At 38.8% G+C, this 21,208-nt stretch overlaps 1 protein-coding gene across 2 annotated transcripts in view; it reads left to right on the forward strand.

Moving 5' to 3' along the window:
• TAF4B (TATA-box binding protein associated factor 4b) overlaps positions 1–21,208 on the forward strand; it is a 151,407-nt gene that overhangs the window by 25,277 nt on the left and 104,922 nt on the right. For both annotated transcript variants that reach the window (XM_025365231.1, XM_025365232.1), the window contains exons 4-7: positions 6,152–6,313; positions 6,420–6,542; positions 13,425–13,514; positions 17,309–17,926. In XM_025365231.1, the coding sequence (XP_025221016.1) occupies positions 6,152–6,313; positions 6,420–6,542; positions 13,425–13,514; positions 17,309–17,926 (993 nt within the window). The remainder of the gene's footprint in view (positions 1–6,151; positions 6,314–6,419; positions 6,543–13,424; positions 13,515–17,308; positions 17,927–21,208) is intronic.

The following is a 21,208-nucleotide window of genomic DNA, read 5'->3' on the forward strand; positions in this document are numbered from 1 at the left end:
CTGCAGCTGGTTTCTGGTGGCACCTGATACTAATTATTACCCTCTTCCACTCTCCCTTCCTAGATTCTGTTCACCCTCAACTACCAGCTATACTGGTCTTCATTAACTTAAGTGATAACGTGACCAGACCCTCATCCCTGAGGGATCTGTGGTCTTAATAACCATCTTCATTTGAGGTCAGGGTTGCTACATTTATCTATTTATCATTACAATTGGGCAAGGAAATATAAGGAGGCATTTAAGTGAATCTTCTGAATCACATGGATTCACCACATACTTCTTTTTGCCTCCATTGTGTAATAGCGACCCTACCTCCTCCAGATGATGGGAATCAATTACTCTTCCGAAGATAATTACTCTTCTCTTTCCTGCTGGATCATGGTTATAAGGAACCAGAGTGCAGCCGTAGTGTCTATTTTATTTTATTTATTTTTGAGGACAGAGTCTTGCTGTATTGCCCAGGCTGGAGCACAGTGGTGCGATCTTGGCTCACTGCAACCCCTACCCCTTGGGTTCCAGTGATTCTCCTGCCTCAGCCTCCCAAGTAGCTGGGATTATAGGCATGTGCCACCACGCCCAGCCGATTTTTTGTATTTTTAGTAGGGACGGGGTTTCACCATGTTGGTCAGGCTGGTCTTGAACTCCTGACCAAGTAATCCATCTACCTCAGCCTCCCAACGTCCTGGGATTACAGGCATGAGCCACCACACCCAACTCTTAGTGTCTGTTTTTAGTGTCTGTAGGAACTCTTGCTTTGTCCTCTGGTGGAAGTGTTTGCTTCCTGTGGGCAGAAACGGGAAACAAAATGTCCTCTGGTGAGTCTTTGTTATGAGTGATGATAAGTGGGGCCATTCATGCTGCTTCTCCTTGATTCCTTGATCTATGGGTTTGTCTTATTGGGGACATAGTACCATATGGAAATTTTTGATTCAATTAGTATGCTGAGTCTTGGAGGATGGAATCCCATATTCATAGAGTATTGCCTCTATGTTTGTACTTCACCTGTACCTCTTGCAGGCTGTTCTAAAATTTTACTAGACTCCTGGTTTCTGAGTCAAGATACGTGATAAAACCAGTGGATCCAATAGTCCTGGGACTCTGCATCTTCTTGGAGCATGCTATGTGGAATCCCATGCTAGCGGATCAGACCCTCTTTTGGTGTTACAAACTTTAACCATACTGCTCACATTGTTTTCTTCTAACAAATGATGAGCAGTGAATCTGATTTTAAACATAGTATTTTTCTACTAATACCATTTGTTGGCACTTAACATGCTTGACACTTTTTTAGGTGCCTTACATTCATCATCTCGTTTCATCCTTGTGACTATACTATAAGAAAGTGATATCTCCATTTTATATGAAGATTAAGAAGCTTGCCTGATTTCTGCTAGTATGTGGCAGAGTGAGGATTTGAGCCTTTATCTGACTCTGGAAACTGTTCTTAATGACCTATGTACTGATTATCTCAAAACCTACTGTATTTTTTTTCCTTAGGATAAATTCTAAGGAGATTATTGAGCCAAATAATATAAATTTAGGCCTATTGATAGCTACTATTATATTGTTTTATGAAGAAGTTAACCACTTTAGACTATCAGTACTTCGAGTATATCAGTTTTTCATTGGATATAGTTCTTAAAGATTCAGTACATAAATAACACCACAGGTTAAAAAAATATATTGCAGAGAGAAAACATACTTAGCAACATGATCTTAGGTACTTAAGATTGCCATTTGTACATTATGGCTCTTCAGGACACAGAGAGCAAATTACGTTGTGCTGGGATAACTGAAGGAACTCCACTACACTACTTCTTCAGGGCCCTTTTGGGAGCCAGTTTAGTGGTAAAGTGTGTTTCTTGGATATTACTTCTTAGAGTGTATCAGGGATTCTCCACATCCATGGACTTTAATCTGTCCCCTGCCAGCTATAGCCACAATTCTATTTCTGTGCTCTCTAAATATTCGTTGAAGTCTTAATAGTTCTAGAACGTGAACGTTTGTGTTCATTTACTTAGTAATCATAGTCAGTGAACACTAATTATATTTGTAGTTTTTAAAAAAAATTACTTTATTTAAAAAATAGAGATGAGGTCTTACTCTGTTGCCCAGGCTGTTCTTGAACTACTGGGGCTCAGGCAAATCCTCCTGCCTCTGCCTTGCAAAATGCTGGGATTATAAGGATCAGCCATTGCACCCAGCCTATATTAATAGTTTTTATAAAAGAGACAACCTGGAGTCTGTGAATTCAGATGAGGGGGAAAATCTTTACTAAGCTTTAGCTAAAACTTAGAATTTCTTTCAGCTATGAATGTAGGCTTCAAACTATGGAACTATGGAGTATTACATTGTGTTAGTACATACCTGTGACTTTGTCACAATAGAAATAATTGAAATTTGTGTGTTTCCTCATGTCCGTAGGTATCTTAAAATGCTCATGCTAATCTGTCATTGATGTTTTTTGTGTGAACCATTTATTTTTCCTAATTTAGGTTGATGCGTATTTTAAGTTGGGCTACTCATTAGTGGTAACCTAGAGCAGTGGAAATTAGTAAAGAATGAAGTTAATGATACCTGTCCACTTTAAGGGATAAGTGTCTCAGTTTTAGGCATGGAAATAAGGAGCTAGAACTTAAAAATGAAAGAAGATACAACTCCTTGTACTTGATTGATTGTCAGACTGTAAAGGCAAATGTGTGTGTTAAGACATTTTGGAAGTGTTTTCCTATTAGGCTTAGTCTAATAAATATAACACAAGGACTAGTTAGAAATCTTGTGTTCACTTTTATGTTGTATTTGATGAAGATGTAGTTTGGCTCATTGTTAGGTTGGAATCTAATGTGCAAATGAATAGTATTTCTAATTAAATATGAACATACCTAAAGTGATTGCTCTTTCAGACAGGTACAGAAAATGACCCTCCTTAAAATGCTATTTCATCTTCTCAATTTCCATACAACTCATTTTATTGGCTCTGTGTAGAATTGATTTTCACACGTTTATCTCACATATACTTCAGTCCGTTTTCCTCCTGTCCTCAAAACATGCCTAGTCAGTCAGTGCAGCTTTGCAAAGCATTGAAGTTACTATTGGCTGGTCTATTGAGTCAAAGGCAGAGTTGTGATTGAGTTTAAGACACTTTGGGCTGGGCACGGTGGGTCACACCTGTAATCCCAGCTCTTTGGGAGGCCTAGATGGGTGGATCACCTGAGATCAGGAGTTCGAGACCAGCTTGGCCATCATGGTGAAACCCTGTCTCTACTAAGAGTTCAAAAATGAGCCGGGTGTAGTGGTGGGCGCCTGTAATCCCAGCTATTGAGGAGGCTGAGGCAGGAGAATCGTTTGAACCAGGGAGTTGGAGATTACAGTGAGCCGAGATCGCACCACTGCACTTCAGCCTGGGTGACAGAGCAACACTGCATCTCAAACAAAACAAAACAAAACAAAACAAAACAAAAACACTTTGAAGGATGAGGGGAAATGGAATTTATTAGGCAAAAAGAAAAAAAAAAACTCAGCAAAGCCAGAGGGGTTCCCGTTAACAGGCCCCCATCTCACAAATTGAATCTCGGGGTCACCACACAGGAACAGGAGAGGCCAGGCTCCTCTCCCTTGCAAAGGGCATGATCTTCCCGAGGCTCCACCCCTCCTCCCAGTGGGCAGGCGTGTGGGCGATTCTTCTGGGACCTTCACCGTGTCTACCGGGTTGCGTCTATCAAGATCATCAGGCATTAGATTCTCACGAGGAGAGTGCAGCTTAAATCCCCCGCATGCGCAGTTCACGAGAGGGTTCCCGCTGCTATGAGATTGCAATGGCGCCGCCGATCTGACAGGAGGCAAAGCTCAGGCAATAAGGCTCACTTGCCTCTGTGTGTCCCTGTTCTTAACAGGCCACAGACCCATACCCGCCCGCGGCACGGGGGTTGGGGACCGCTGTGGTGAGATACAAGTAGTAGCTATACTAGAAAGTGTTATGAAGGACAGATTTTTTTTTTTTACCGGAGACAGGATAAAAAGAATTCCATAAATGTTCCCTCTTCTTATGAATGATAGGACGTTTTTCCTAAACTCACATTTCAGTTGGACTTTAGCTTGCTTCCTGAGGGAGGGGGACAGTACGCCCCCATGAAACCTCTCCCATCAGTCCTCAGAGGTGATCATAACCACCAGCTAAAATTCCAGATTACACTTTCTTAATTATGGAGAGAGTTAATGACTGATTATAAGACAGACTAAAGAAAGAGGCTTATTTACTGTACAGAAAACTAAAAATGTATTAGAAAATCTCCGCAAGAATTCAGAAGCAGCTGCGTGGTCGTTGTCTCTGGAGAGCAGGACTAAGGATATGAAAAGGAGGGCGACTTCCTTTTGAATGTTGCCTTTGAGGCGCTATCTATATTTAACAAAATTGTATTAAGGTGTAATTTTTAATTTTTTCTCTTTTGTTAAAAAACTTTATTGTTAGTTCTAGTCCTCATCATTAATCAGTAATTTAAAAATCTTATTAAAGTTTTTGCCAGATGAGCTTTTAGTTTACTTTTCTTCTATTATCCTTATTCAGTATTGAAATATGTTACAGCCTTTGTCATAAAATGAACTGAACAGCTTTCCTTATTCTGTTTTTCTGGAACATGTTGTCTAAGGCAGGAGTTAGGCAAAAGTGTGGAAAAATCACATGGAAAGTATCTGAGTCTGGAGACTTGAGGGAGGGAGGTCTTTTTGGTTATCATTTCAATATCTTTTATTTGTCTATTCTAGTTTCTGTGTTTTTTGCTAATTTTGTCACTTCATGTTTTTCCAAAAACCCTTTTGGTTTTGTTTCAAATGTATTAGTATATGGTATTTAATATTTTTATTATGCATTAATATGAAATATACATGCAAACAAAAGACTACATGTAATATGTACACATATGTAATATGTTTGCTTTTGAAAAAAATAATAGTAAAATGAAGGCCCATATATCCCAAACCCACCTTAGGGCTACCATGTGTCCCCACCCCTCTCCTGTCAATTCTCAGCATTTTAAATGTTCTCCCCGTTTGTAAAGGAAATTCTTTCCTGGAGACAGGGTCTTGTTATGTTGCCCAGACTGGTCTCAAACTCCTGTCCTCAGGCACTCCTCCTGGCTCAGCCTTCCAAAGTGCTGGTGTTGTAAGTGTGAGCCACTGCACTTGTCCTCCTTCCCATTTGTTATCCTCAGAACATTGTTGTCTAATATATGTTCCAGTCTCTCTAATGTGGGAGATTTTGTTGTACATTCAAATTCACTTATCTTGACTATTATAGAAGGAAGTTTTCTTGAAGGTGACAGCAACTTGACCTTTTAGAGTTGCATGCTTGTAGAACATAGACATTTAAATTAAATGATGGTGCATTGTTCAGTTTTCTGTGTGAATTGTATGTAAATACTATTCCTTATTCCTGATCCCAAACTTTTATTATGTTCTTAACTTTTAGTGTTTGTCTTTAAAATAAGATTGTTGCTTTATCTCAATGTGATTTTCTAAATTACTACCTGACTTGTGATTTCTTGTATGAGATTTTTGTCCTGTAGGTGGTGCTAGAGTCACACCTCATTTTGATAGAAGGTAGAGGAAACAACTGAAATTCTTTTCAGTGTGAACATACCACATTTTGTAATATTCTTCATGCTTACTTTAATAGTCTACATAAAAGCAGTTTATCTGAGTGTTAGATAATAAGTAGATTGCTCTGCTCTGTTCTTAAGAAAAAGCAGAGTATTCTATGTTCTCATAAAGACTTTCAAATACTTCTTGGAGTGTTAATAATATTTTTTGAGGACTTATTTGCTTTAGCACTGTTTTTCACAAAAAATCCTAGGACAGCAGGTACCGTTCCTATCCCTGTTTTTGCAGAGAGTAATCAGGATTAGCAGGATTAAGTAACTTGCCTGCAGTCAACACTTGGTAGGTGGTAATGAAATAGTAGATAGATGTGGTGAGAATGAAACCCAGATCTGCTAGACTCAAGAGTTCCTAGAACTGTGTTATATTACCTTAGACTAGTAGAGCATAACATAAAACCACAGATGTCAAAATTAACTTGTCTGATGAGTGTGAAATGAGGCACCCACTAATGTGTCATAGTAATACATGCCTAAATATTTAATACCTTTAATTTCAGTCTGTGACTGTGCCAACCAGTGTCGTCACAGTTACTCCTGGAAAGCCGTTGAATACTGTAACTACCCTGAAGCCTTCAAGTTTGGGAGCATCATCCACTCCTTCAAATGAGCCCAATCTTAAAGCAGAGAACTCAGCAGCTGTTCAGGTTACTCTTTCTCCGGTAAGCTCTTACTTGCACCTTATATAAATCTTGTTCCTTGCAAGATTTTTTGAATTGTTTGCTCACTAACACTTGTGTTTGCTTATATTTACATTTTCATATTTAGACAATGCTAGAAAATGTGAAGAAATGCAAGAACTTCCTTGCAATGTTAATAAAACTAGCATGTAGTGGATCACAGTCCCCAGAAATGGGACAAAATGTGAAGAAGCTGGTGGAACAACTTTTGGTAAGTAGTGCTATAAAATCCTGCAGGTTCTGGTAGAATCCATATAACATGTTTTAATTTGGAAATGCATATTTTTAAATGATATTTATTTAAATTAATTAATTAATTTTTTTGAGACAGAGTCTTGCTCTGTTGCCCAAGCTGGAGTGCAGTGGCGTGATCTCGACTCACTGCAACCTCTGCCTCCTGGGTTCAAACGATTCTTGTGCCTCAGCTTCTCGAGTAGGTGGGATTACAGGTGTGCACCACCACACTCTGCTAATTTTTGTATTTTTAGTAGAGACGGAGTTTTGCCATGTTGGCCAGGCTGGTCTCAAACTCCCTGGCTTCAAGTGATGCACTCGCCCTGACTTCCCAAAGTGCTGGGATAACAGGCATGAGCCACCAAGCCCGGCCTGAGATTTATTTTAAATGTAGTTCTTGATAAATTTTGTTTTTTGCCTCTTGAAAGCTTTGTAAAGATTATTAATCTTGGCTAGATAAACCTATTGTATATTTCTTTTTAAAATTTACCTTTTTAAAAATTGTTTATGTTTAAGATATGCAACATGATGTTTTGATATATATATTATTTCTGTTCATCAGTCTTGCCTCGCTTACCATACAGAGGGCCTCGGAGAGAAGGTTCATTATTTAGTCAATAGGAAATTGTTAGAATTATGAAATCTTGCCTGGGTGCAGTGGCTCATGTCTGTAATCCCAGCACTTTGGGAGGCCGAGGCAGGTGGATCGCCTGAGGTCAGGTGTTTGAGACCAGACTGGCCAACATGGTAAAACCTTGTCTCTACTAAAAATACAAAAATTAGCCAGGTGTGGTGGCACATGGCTGTAATCCCAGCTACTTGGGAGGCTGAGGCAGGAGAATCGCTTGAACCTGGGAGGCGGAGGTTGCAGTAAGCTGAGATTGTACCACTGCACCCTAGCCTGGGCAGCAGAGCAAGACTCTGTCTCCAAAAAAAAAAGAATTATGAAATCTCAGAAAGCCAGGCTATCAATAGATAACGAAATTCAGTTCTCATATGTCCGATAGACATGAAGCTTTGGGACCACAAAAGTTAGTTAATGCTCTTAGGCCTCACTTTCCTTATCTATAAGATTCTCATCTTACAGATGAGAATGTTAAACATGATGATCATTGATATTTTTATGAATGCCAAGATGCTATGTCTTTTAGCCACCAAATTATATGCCTTTGGTTTCTTACGTCCTCTTTCAGGTAAAATATATAGGTACACTAAAAAGAGTGAAGGTGGAAGTTAGCAAATATTTCATATTATATGCTTAAGGCATGCTGAGGACGTAACAGACAAATGGATTTGGATTTTTTGAACTACTATAATATACAGATTTCTCTCACCACGTAATTAGAATTATATTTTTCACATAAAAATTGTCCTTTTTTCCCCAGTAGAAAATGTGTATATTTCAATTATTATACAGCAAAAACAAGCATAGTTTATAAATATTAAAATACCTTCTTTACTACTGTTTTTAATGCTGCCTGTAAGATGTTAGAAATAAAGCACACTGGAAATGGTTAGTTTTTCATTTGGGAAGATGTTTTTATTTCGGATGTCTAAAATACGTCATACTAACAAATTTTTAATTCAACTTTTGGGTGTCTTTTTAAAAGTAAACATTGAGCTTTTGATCTTCCCTTTTCAAGGTTTGCTAGTTTTGAAAGGGGATATGATGACTTGTTTCTCTGAAATTGAATACTCTAGATGAAGAGACATGATGGAAAGGAACACATATCCCATAAAATATTAAAGACTTTTTAACCACAAAACATGGGTGAATTTTATGGACAGATAGGAGCAGTTAGGAGCAATATTGCCTCTGGTTTTAAGATCTGTTTACTTTAGAATGACTAAACAGCAGTTCTAAAATAATTTGGTTTCAGGATACCTTTATATTCTGAAAACTTGAGGACTCCCCAAGGCATTTTGTTTTTGTGGAGTTAACATTAAAACTGAAAAATGTTTAACATTTTTGTATTAAAAAAATTTTTTTTGAGGTAGGGTCTTACTCTGTCACCCAGGCTGGAGTGCAGTGGCATGAACAAGGCTCCCTGCTGTCCTGACCCTCCTGGGATCAAGCAGTCCTGCCACCTCAACCTCCCAGGTAACTGGGACCACTGACATGTGCCACCACTCCTGGCTCATTTTTTAAATTTTTTTGTAGAGAGAGGGTCTTGCTATGTTGCCCAGGCTGATCTCAAACTCCTGAGCTCAAGTAATCGTCCCACCTCGGCCTGGCAAAGTGCTAGAATTACAGACGTGAGCCACTGTGCCCAGCTTGTTTATTAAAAAATAACAGTAAACACATTAAGCGTTAACATGACTAGCATTTAAGTGAAAACCGAGTTTCCAAAACAACAACAAAATTGAATGAGAAGAGTGGCATTGCTATACCAATTTTGCAAATCTCCTTAGTGGCTGACCTAATGGAAAACAGCTGGATTCTCATATGTTCTTCTGCATTTAGTCTGTTTTGTGATGTGTTATTTTTTTGGAAGTATTTGGAGAATATCTGGTCTTGTGAAGAGAGGTGGTTGGAATAGTGATTATCTTATTAAAATAGCTTTTCTCCAGATCATGGTGGATAGTCTTTAGAGTCTACTGGTTTATTTTGCACCCTGAATGGATCTTTTACCCACGTATGATTTTTGTAATGACATTCATTGTTCATTGGGAAAAATACTGGTTCACTGAGTTATGCAGATCTTTCAAATGTTTCCAGTTTTATTATTTAAGATATCAAAATAACATGCGCATTAAATTCACCAACCTTATTAGAAAATTCTTATACCAGGAAGCTATCAAGCTCAGAATAGTTGTTATACATTTTTCAAAATTGTAATTTTGGCTTGAGAGCTTTAATTTTTATCATTAGCAATAAATACTCTCAATTATTTTCCTCACTATTAGAGGTTTAGTTTGTTCTTGAGAAAATATCTAACAAATACCCAAGTCTGAATAACCACAATTGCTTTGCCATTCTTTTCAGTAAAAATGGGAAAAAGTGGCTAGTTTAGCTAGTGACTCAATTACAGTACTTTTCCTAGATTCTCTTACTTTGATCTGCAACAGAAATGCTTTATGTTTGGTTTCTATTTTGTTATACACAATTAAAGAGGTTTCTACTGCAGAGTTGAGATTTAGTAAAGTTAATTTTTACTGCTTCATCCAAGGATGTTTCAAAGCGAAATTGGCTCTATTTTTTTTATTTTTACTTTTTAGAGCAAGAGTCTTGCTCTGTTGCTCAGGCTGGAGTGCAGTGGTATGATACTAGCTCACTGCAGCCTCAAACTTAGGGCTCAAGGGCTCCTTCCACTTCACCCTCCAAAAGCTAGGACTAGAGGTGTGTGCCATCATGCCCAGCTAATTTTAAAATATTTTTTTTGTAGTGATAGGGTCTCACTGTGTTGCCCAGGGTAGTCTCCCAACTCCTGGCCTCAAGTGATCCTGCACCCTTGGCCCTCCAAAGTACTGGGATTACAGGTGTGAGCCACTGTGCTTGGCCTTCTTCTTCTTTTTTTTTTTTTTCCCTCCAAGCACATAGCACTGTAGAATGTGATGACGGCTGTTTCACTTTGCCATTGCCTTTCTTGCCAGTAGTTTAACCCATTATTGCCTTTGCACCATCTGTGCAAATATTAGCTTAGTGAAAAAGGCTTTCTCTCCAAGATATTAGTATTAATGGAAAATAATGTAGACCACACATACTCCTGAAATGCTTAATAGTGTAAGCAATGTGTAAAGTTCCTCAGTTCTTTGGAACTGCTGTTATGGATTTACAGTGTCATTCTGAAAATAGTCTTGCAGATCCATAGCCAATATCATACTGAATGAGCAAAAGCTTGAACCATTTCCCTTGAGAATTGGAACAAGACAAGGTCTCACCATTCCTATTTAACATGATACTGGAAGTTCTAGCCAGAGCAGTCAGGCAAGAGAAAGAAATAAAAGGCCTCCAGATAGGAAAAAAAGGAGTAAAACTCTGTCTTCACTGATGATATGATTCTATGCCTAGAAAATCCTAAAGACTCTGCCAAAAGGATTCTAGAACTGATAAACGACTTTAGTAAAGTTTCAGGGTATAAAATCAGTGTTCAAAAATCAGTAGCATTTCTATACACCAAAAACGTTCTAGCTAAGAGCCAAATCAAGAGCACAGTCCCATTTACAATAGCCACACACACAAAAATGAAGTACCTGGGAATACAGCTAACCAAGGACGTGAAAGATCTCTACAAGGAGAAATACAAAACACTGCTGAAAATTCATGCTTATGGATTGAAAGAATTGATATCATTAAAATAGCCATACTGCCCAAAGCAATTTACAGATTCAGTGTTATTCCTGTCAAACTATAAATGTCATTTTTCACAGAATTAGAGAAAACTATTTTAAAATTCATGTAGGACCGAAAAAGAGCCTGAATAGCCAAAATAATTCTAAGCAAAAAGAATAAAGCCAAGTGGCATCACATTACCTGACTTCAAACTATGCTATAAGGCTACAGTGACCCAAACAGCATGGCACTGATACAAAAATAGACACATAGAACAATTGAACAGAATAGAGAACCCAGAAATAAAGCTGCACACCTACAACTATCTAATCTTTGACAGTGTCGACAAAAATAAGTAATGGGGCCTGGCCACAGTGGTTCATACCTATTATAATCCCAGCACTTTGGGAGGCTGAGGCAGGCGGATCACTTGTGGTCAGGAGGTTGAGACCAGTATGGCCAACATGGCGAAACCCCATCTCTACTAAAAAAATATAAAAATAAGCTGGATGTGGTGGCATATGCCTATAGTCCCAGCTACTCAGGAGGCCGAGGCAGTGGAATTGCCTGAACCCAGGAGGGGGAGGTTGCAGTGGGCCAAGATCTTGCCACTGCACTACAGCCTAGGTGACACAGTGAGACTCCATCTAAAAAAAAAAAGTAGTGGGAAAAGGACTGATTCTTCAAATGGTGCTGGGATAACTGGTTATCTATGTGCAGAAGAATGAAACTGGACCCCTACTTTTCACCATATATAAAAATTAACTTGAGATGGATTAAAGATTTAAATGTAAGACCTCAAATTGTAAAAGTCCTAGAAGAAAACCCAGGAAATACTCTTCCTGACATTGGCCTTGGCAAAGGATTTGTGGCTAACTCTCCAAAAGAAGTTGCAACAAAAACAAAAAATGACAAGTGGAACCTAAACTAAGAGCTTCTGCACAGCAGAAGATACTGTCAACATAGTAAACAGACCACCTACAGAATGGAAGAAAATATTTGCGAACTATATATCTGACAAAGGTCTAATATACAGAAAAAATCAGAAACTTAAACAAAAATCAACAAGAAAAAAACAACCCCATTAAAAAATGGGTAAAGGACATGAACAGACACTTCTGAAAAGAAGACATACAAGCAGCCAACAAACATGAAAAGATGCTCATCATCACTAATCATCAGAGAAATGCAAATCAGAACCACAGTGAGATACCATCCATGCTAGTCAAAATGGCTGTTATTAAGAAGTGGAAAAACAGATGCTGGTGGGGCTGTGGAGAAAAGCGAACACTTATATGCTGTTGGTGGGAATGTAAATTAATTTGGCCATTGTGGAAAACAGTTTGAAGATTTCTTAAAGAACTAAAAATAGAACTACCATTTGACCCAGCAATGCCATTACTGGGTATATATCCAAGGGAAAATAAATCATTCTATAAAAAACATACGCTCTTGTATGTTTATTGCAGCACTACTCAGAACAGCCAAGACATGGAATCAGCAGGGGTGTTCATTGACAGTGGGATGGATAAATAAAAAGTGGTACATATACACCATGGAATACTACACAGCCATAAAAAAGAACAAGATCATGTCTTTTGTAGCAGCATAAATGGCCATTATCCTAAGCAAATTAATGCAGGAATAGAAAACCAGATACTACATGTTCTCACTTGTAAGTGGGAGCTAAACATTAAGTACACATGGACATAAAGATGGGAACAATAGACACTGAGAACTACTAGAAAGTGGGAGTGAGGGGGTGTGAGGGCTGAAAAACTACTTCCCAGATAACTGTGCTCACTACCTGGGTGACGAGTGTACCTGGTACACTACCTGTACCCCAAACTTGTACCTCCTGATTCTAAAATAAAAGCTGAATTTTTTTTTTTTTTTAAATCTAAGGTCATAGTTACCTTTACTTGAATGCTCCTTCCATGACTTCATGAAGAACAAACCAGATGTTCTCTGTCACCACACAATTACAATCTTTATTAAGTATAAAATATGTCCTAGTAGGCAAAATTTTAAAAACTATATTTTATACATTTGAAAAGAATAAGATAATTCAATCAGCTACATCTTACACATTATCACTGGCGTCAGGGTATTTTGGAAATACTTCTACTAATTCTGGAAATGTTGTCCCTGACTCTTGTGTGCAAAGAACAGCAGCAAGCTAGCAGATTAATTTCCAAATTGTTTTAGAGAACTTAAACATCAAGGTCTCCGAACTGAATAACTTCCTGTTCCCTACCCTAAGAAATTTAAGACACCTGTGCCTTCACTTCTTAATTGTTCTTAACAGATTGTAATAATGTAGTATTACTCGGCCTGTCAGCTCTTCTCTTTGCTTCCTGGGATCTTTAAAAGAAAAAAAAATCACCCCTTCATTGTATTCTGTATGAATAAACATCTCTATTATTTATGCTTACACATTTCATAGCTGGCATGAAAAAAGGCCTATATTTAATTGACTTTATCATTTGTGAAAAGTTTGCTATATCTACAATTCTGAATTACATACTTTGTCTCTTTTAAAATATTTGTAGACTTAAAATTGTTTCTGTTTCTCCCATCCCTCAGGATGCAAAAATCGAAGCAGAAGAATTTACTAGGAAACTGTATGTTGAACTCAAGTCTTCACCTCAGCCTCACCTGGTTCCTTTTCTTAAGGTAGAGTTATGTTTCACTTAGAAGAAATAATTTGGATTAGATTACTGTAAAATAATTAAAAACTGGACTATTTCAATATGACAGCAGTTGAATATGAAGATACTGACAGTGTGGGAGAAACCTGAGGTTTTTTTTTTTTTTGTAAGTGTTTTTGTAAGCTGTAAAGCATATTCATAGTATTCTTTTAATTTGAACACTTTGAAAAAAGAGAAGTAACATTTTATTCATGAACATAAGTTCATGATTATATTGTTTAATGCTTATATAAGAATATACAGACATACCACAGAGATATTGCAGGTTTGGTTTCAGACCACCATAAGAAAGCTAGTATCACAATAAAGTGAGTCATATAAAATTTTTGGTTTCCAAGTGCATATAAAACTTTTTATGGTATGCTTTATTAGGTTTATAATAGCATTATATTTGAAAAAAACAATTACATAGGTGAATTAAAAATACTTTATTGCTAAAAAGTGCTGACAATCATCTGAACCTTCAGCAAGTTATAATATTTTGATGATAAAGAGTCTTACCTCAATGTTGATGGCTTTTGACTGGTCAAGGTGGTGGTCACTGAAGGTGGTCACACCCAGCTGTGGCAATGTCTTAAATTAAGACAACAGTGCAATTTGTGTCATCAGTTGATCCTTCCCTTCACAAAATATTTCTCTGTAGCATGCAGTGCTGTCTGATAGCATTTCACACACAGCAGAACTTCTTTCAAAATTGGAGTCAATTCTCTCATACCCTGCCATTGCTTTATTAACTAAGTTGTTGTCATATTCTGAATTCTTTGTTACCATCCTAACAACATTTATAACATTTGGCCAGGAGTAGCTTCCATTTCAAGAAACCACTTTCTTTGCTCATCTGTAAGAAGCAACTCCTCATCTCTTCCAGTTTTATCATGAGATTGCAGCAATTCGGTCACATCTTCAGGTTCCACTTCTAACTGTGGTTCTCTTGCTGTTTCTGCCATATCTGCAGTGACTTCCTCCACTGAAGTTCTGAACCCCTCAAAGTCATCCATGAGGATGGGGATCCACTTCTTATAAACTCCTGTTAGTGTTGATATTTTGATCTCCTGCCATGACTCACAAATATGCTTAATGGCATCTAGAATGGTGAATCTTTTCCAGAAAGTTTTCAGTTGACTTTGCCCCCAAATTGATCAGAGGAATCACTGTCTGTGACAGCTGTAGTCTTACAAAATCTATTTCTTAAATAATACTTGAAAGTAAAAATTACTCCTTGATGTATGTGGACTGCAGAATGGATGTGTTAGCAGACAGGAAACCAATATTGATCTCCTTGTACATCTCCATCAGAATTTTCGGGTGACGAGGTGTATTGTCAATGAGTGGTAATATTTTGAAAAGAATTGCCCCCCCCCGCCAGCCTGAGCAGTAGTTCTCAACAGTGGGCTTAAAATATTCAGTAAACCATGCTGTGGATAGATGTGCTGTCATCCATACTTTGTTCATTGATAGAGCACAGGCAGAGTAGATATAGCATAATTCTTAAGAGTCCTAGGATTTTTGGAATAGTAAATGAGCATTGGCTTCCACGTGAAGTCACCAGCTACATTAGCCCCTAACAAGTAAGTCAGCCTGTCCTTTGAAGCCTTGAAGCCATGCGTCTAGCTTCCTTCAATAGAAGGTTGTTTTTGTCTCCATTGGAAATCTGTTGTTGGCCAGGCGTGGTGGCTCATGCCTGTAATCCCAGCACTTTGGGAGGCTGAGGTGGGCAGATCACCTGAGATTAGGAGTTTGAGACCAGCCTGGCCAACATGGAGAAACCCTAACTCTACTGAAAAAAGTTAAAAAATTAGCTGGGCATGGTAGTGCATGCCTATAGTCCCAGCTACTTGGGAGGCCGAGGCAGGATAATTGCTTGAACCCGGAAGACAGAGGTTGCAGTGAGCCAAGATCGTGCCATTGCACTGTAGCCTGGGTGACAAGAGCGAGACTCCGTCTCAAAAAAAAAAAAAAAAAAAAAATAGCTAGACCTTCTGTATGATTTGCTGCAGTTTCTGCATCAGTACTTGCAGCTTTACCTTGCACTTTCATGTTAGTTATCAAGAGAGCTTCTTTCCTAAACCTCATGAGCCAGCCTCTCCTAACTTCATACTTTTCTTCTGTAGCTTCCTCATTTTTCAGCCTTCATAGAATTGAAGAGTTAGTGCTATACTCTGGTTTAGACTTTTGCTTAAGGGAATGTTGTGGCTGGTTTGATCTTCTGTCCACACCACTCAAACTTTCCATGTCACCAATAAGGCTGTTTCGTTTTCTTACCATTTATGTGTCACATGGAGTAGCTCTTTGAAGTTCCTTTAAGAACTTTTCCTTTGCATTCACAACTTGGCTGTTTGATACAAGAGCCCTAGCTTTCCATCTCTGTTGGCTAAACAAATGAAAACTCCAGGGATGAAAAGGCAGAGCCTACGAGTTTTTAGTTGGAACTGCCTTTACTCTTTAAGTAGGATACAAAGATGGATGCTGACAGTCAGAAAGTGTGCTTGGGTGGGTGTGGTGGCTCACACCTGTAATCCCAGCACTTTGGGAGGCTGAGGTTGGCGAATCACCTGAGGCAAGGAGATGGAGACCGGCCGGACTAACACGGTTGTCTCTACTAAAAAATACAAAAATTAGCCAGTGGTGGCATGTGCCTGTAGTCCCTGCTACTCAGGAGGCTGGAGAATCGCTTGAACTTGGGAGTCAGAGGTTGCAGAGAGCTGAGATTGCACCGCTGCACTCCAGCCTGGGCAACAGAGTGAGACTCCGTCTCAATAAAAAAAAAGAAAATATGCTAGCTCAGTTCTTTCAGATTGTAAAATTCACTTTGTATTTAATTTTGTTTTGATTTAAATATATTTCTTTGTTTTTATTAAAAAATTTTTTTTTTTCGAGATGAGGTTTTGCTCTGTCACCCAGGCTGGGGTGTAGTCATGTGATCACAGCTCTCTGCAACTTCAACCTCCCGGGCCCAAGTGATCCTCCCACCTCAGCCCCTGCAGCAGCTGGGACTACAGGCATGCACCACTATGCCCTGCTAGTTTTTGTATTTTTTGTAGGGACAGGGTTTTACCATGTTGCCCAGGCTTTTAAAGACTATTTCTTCCTTTCCTTTTTTTTTTTTTTTTTTGAGATGGGTTTTTACTCTGCCACCCAGGCTGGAGTGCAGTGGCATGATCTCAGCTCACTGCAACCTCTACCTCTCGAGTAGCTGGGACTACAGGTGTGTGCCCACCATGCCTGACTAATTTTTGTATATTTTGTATAGATGGGGTTTTGCCATGTTGCCTAGGCTGATCTCAAACTCCTGGCCTCAAGTGATTGCTTGCTTTGGACTCTCAGAGTGCTGGGATTACAGGCATGAGCCACTGCACCTATTTCTATCCAAAGTTTGAAAGTTACTTAATGAAGAGACCTAGATTCTGCTGTGGTTTAAATAAACTTACAAATGCTGAAGTTGTTAATGATCTGTTATAGGGTTTAGATGATTATAGAAAAGTATCATACATGTTGTACCAAATTGATACTGAGGGAATACAAATAAGTTTAATACTGAGATATAGTAATTTCATATTGGAAAACAAGCACTTTTGAGCTTCAAATTGATTGTATCCTGGATATTGACAGGATATAAGTAAGTGATACCAGCTGTCTTCAACTGAAATACTTGATACACTTTTGATTGGTTTTAAGTTGTAAAGGTATGAAATACCACATTTTGTTTTACACGTAGCTGATTTGTTAGCAGTGTTTTTTTCCATTCCTCTACGTTTCCAGAAAAGCGTGGTTGCCTTACGACAACTTCTGCCTAACTCCCAGAGCTTCATCCAGCAATGTGTTCAGCAGACCTCTAGTGAGATCGTCATTGCTACCTGTACTACAACAGTAACAACTTCTCCTGTGGTGACAACAACAGTGTCCTCAAGCCAGTCTGAAAAGTCCTTTATTGTTTCTGGAGCAACAGCACCCAGAACTGTGTCAGTGCAAGCTTTGAACCCACTTGCTGGTCCAGTGGGAGCAAAAGCTGGAGTTGTGACACTTCATTCTGTGGGCCCAGCTGCTGCAACAGGAGGAACAACAGCTGGAACTGTTTTGCTTCAGACTTCAAAACCACTTGTGACATCTGTACCAAACACAGTGACCACGGTCTCACTGCAACCTGAAAAGCCGGTTGTCTCTGGAACAGCAGTAACACTGTCCCTTCCAGCAGTAACTTTTGGAGAAACTTCAGGTGCAGCTATTTGTCTACCATCTGTGAAACCTGTTGTTACTTCTGCTGGGACCACATCTGACAAGCCTGTTATTGGGACTCCAATTCAAATCAAACTTGCCCAGCCAGGCCCTGTCCTTTCACAACCAGCTGGGATTCCACAGGCAGTTCAAGTCAAGCAACTAGTGAGTAACATTTTGTTTCTTCCTCAGTTATTTATTTTGAAAATTTTGAACATTCAGAAAACTGGTAAGACTAGTAAAAAAAAACTGGGAAGACTGTATACTGTTTACGGGTTTAACCAATTAAATTTTTTTTTTTTTTTTACCTCATTTGCTTTGTTTTCCTCTTTCTACTCATACCTATAAACACACATGTAAGTCTTTTTTTGTTTTGTTTTGTTTAAGATAGAGAGAGTCTCACTCTGTCGCCCAGGCTGGAGTGCAGTGGCCGTGGCACAATCTTGGCTCACTGTAACCTCCGCCTCCCAGGTTCAGGCAATTCTCATGCCTCATCCTCCTGAGTAGCTGGGATTACCGGTGTGCACCACCGTGCTGGCTAATTTTTGTATTTTTGTTAGAGATGGAGTTTCTCCATGTTGGCCAGGCTAGTCTTGAACTCCTGGCCTTAAGTGATCCACCCGCCTTGGCCTTCCAAAGCACTGGGATTACAGACAGGCATGAGCCACCACACCCAGCAGCAAACACATAAGTCTTTACTGAACCATCTGAGAGTGGTTGCAAAAATTATGACAATGCACAGTGTATGTATCTCCTAAAAGGTTTTTTTTTTTGTAAAACATAACCACAACATACCTATTGTCACACACAGGAAATTAATATTGGTACAGTATTTCTGTAATTGTCCCAATAACGTCTATTAACTTTTATTTTTTGTAGAGAGAGGGTCTTGCCATGTTGCCCAGGCTCTTGGCCTCAAGTGATCCTCTCGACTTCGACCTCCCAAAGTGTTGGGATTACAGGCAGGAGCCACTGTACCCGGCTCATTTAATCTACAATACTTTTCTAGCTTTTTGTGGTTGTTCATTATATTGTAGTGTTTTAAGTGCCCAGAATATCTGCAGAATATTCCTTTGTTTTGTCTGATTGTTGTGTTTTTTTCCCTCAACTTAGTAGGTTGGGAGGTTCTTGGGTGAAAGAAGGAAATTTTAGCTGTTTGTCGATTAGTGTTTAGAATGTTCTTAATTTAAGAAAAGATAAGTTTTACCAAAAAACTATGAAAGTATTGTTAACTCATGGGGGATACTACATGGTGCATTAATTAAAAATCATAATGTTTTTATTAAAGTTCTTCCCTATCTTCTATGATAACAGAGCTTGCTCTTCTTTTGGTGAATGTCCTTTTTCTCTTTTGTAATGCTTTGCATTAGAGGCTGTGTTTTAAATCTCTGTTTTGGTTCATTCTGCTTCTTGTGTAGCCTTTCCAGCCTTGTTTGTGTTATCAGAATAAGAAGTATCTGAGTGATTGCCATCTGAGGCAACAGGGCAGCCTTGGACATAGAACCAAAGGGGTTGATCAGTGACCAGAATTGGAGAGTAGTTGAACTCTTGAGCAGACAGAGTGATGGTCATTTTCTGGGCACTAATCTTTTCTCATCCCTTCCCACTCTGCATCTCATTTTCGAATGGAGAAATGTAACTGCCTTGCAGGATTTCTCTTGGGTGCCTGAATTTAATCTCAGAGATGAAACAACATTTTTAGAAGCAATGATTCTGGGCAGCCAGATTGGAGAACCACTGGAATAGAGGAGTTGCCCCAAGGAAAGGCCTCTTTTTGGTAGTACTGAACAGAATTGAAATCCTCTTTATGTGTCATAATTGATTCTTGAATCAATGCTAATCTTTATTGAGCATCTATAGCATATAGGTCCCTAGGGTGAAATAATACTTTATAGCTACATAGTTTTAAAATCATGTCATTATGTGCTATGGATTTTAAAATAACTTTATGATAAAAAGGTTGGGAGAAAACTAAGAATCCAGAAATTCTGAGCCGACTCATCCAGTAACAGTCAAGTGGCCGGGCATGGCAGCTCATGCCTGTAATCTCAGCACTTTGGGAGGCCAAGGTGGGCAGATCACCTGAGATCAGGAGTTTGAGACCAGCCTGCCCAACACGGTGAAGCCCCGTCTCTACTAAAAATACAAAAATTAGCCGAGTGTGGTGGCGGGCACCTGTAATCCCAGCTACTTGGGAGGCTGAGGCAGGAGAACGACTTGAACCCGGGAGGCAGAGGTTGCAGTGAGCCGAGATCGTGCCACAGCACTCCAGCCTGGGTGACAATAGCGAAACTCCGTCTCAAAAAAACAAAAGCAAAACAAAACAAAAAACAGTCAAGTAATGGATCTCAGACTAGAACCCAGATGATCTCTCCATTACGGTATGGTGCTCTTAGAACTTCTCGGTTTCTGGAATGTCCTGAAGCAGGAGCTGTCTCATGATAATATCTTGACAGCATTTTTGTTTGTAGGTTTGACTTGTTATACATTATACATCATTTCAATAAAGAAATAATGCAAAAAAATCTGATGGTAAATTTTAGGGTTTTTTTTACTTCCTACCCTACCTTCATTTTTAATAATTTAATTTTCCCTGTGAATTCTACTTTCTTGTTTGTCCTTTGTTTCAAGTTTAGCCAGTAAATTTAATGTTAGTATTTATACCTACCTATTTAAAGTGGCAAGAGCCCGAGTGGCCAGACACTGAAGATGGATTGTAATTTATTTCACAACAGATTTACCTGGAGCAAAACAACATAAACCATTCTATATGGTAATGCCATAGAGAGGATTGAACTAGGGCATTCTTTCAAACTAAGTTAGAAAATTAATACTACTCGAGTTTGAAAGTTAATTAAGGAATATCATCATTGAATCCATTATAAACCATAGTCCAATTTAATCCTAGTTCTAAGTGAGGAGAAAAACACTCATGTTGCTATAAAATAACATATTCTATGCAGCTTATAAGAAATATAGCAAATAATCATTTAAAATATAAGAATTGCTGCACTGGATCAAATCTGGGGTTAATCTAACTGAAGAATACATACATTTCTTTTAATAATCATAGATTTAAAAATTCCTTTTTAATGTTTCTCATTTGTGTGTGTGTGTGTGTGTTTGAGACAGTGTCTCACTTCTGTCACCCAGGTTACAGTGCATGATCATGGCTCACTGCAGTCTTGACTTTGCGGGCTCAGATGATCTTGCCACCTCAGCCTCCTGACTAGCTGGGACTGCAGGAGCAGGCCATCACACCCGGCTAATTTTCTTGTGCTTTTAGTAGAGACAGGGTTTCACCATGTTGCCCAGGCTAGTCTCGAACTCCTGAGCTGAAATGATCTGCTTAGTACTGTGGTTTTATGTGGTACTTTCTTTGAAAGAACATTAATGAATTCTCTTACATTATCACTCATTTTGTTTTTCTTTTTTTTTTTTTTTTTT

The sequence above is a fragment of the Theropithecus gelada genome, chromosome 18, assembly GCF_003255815.1.
Source record: "Theropithecus gelada isolate Dixy chromosome 18, Tgel_1.0, whole genome shotgun sequence".
NCBI lineage: Eukaryota > Metazoa > Chordata > Mammalia > Primates > Cercopithecidae > Theropithecus > Theropithecus gelada.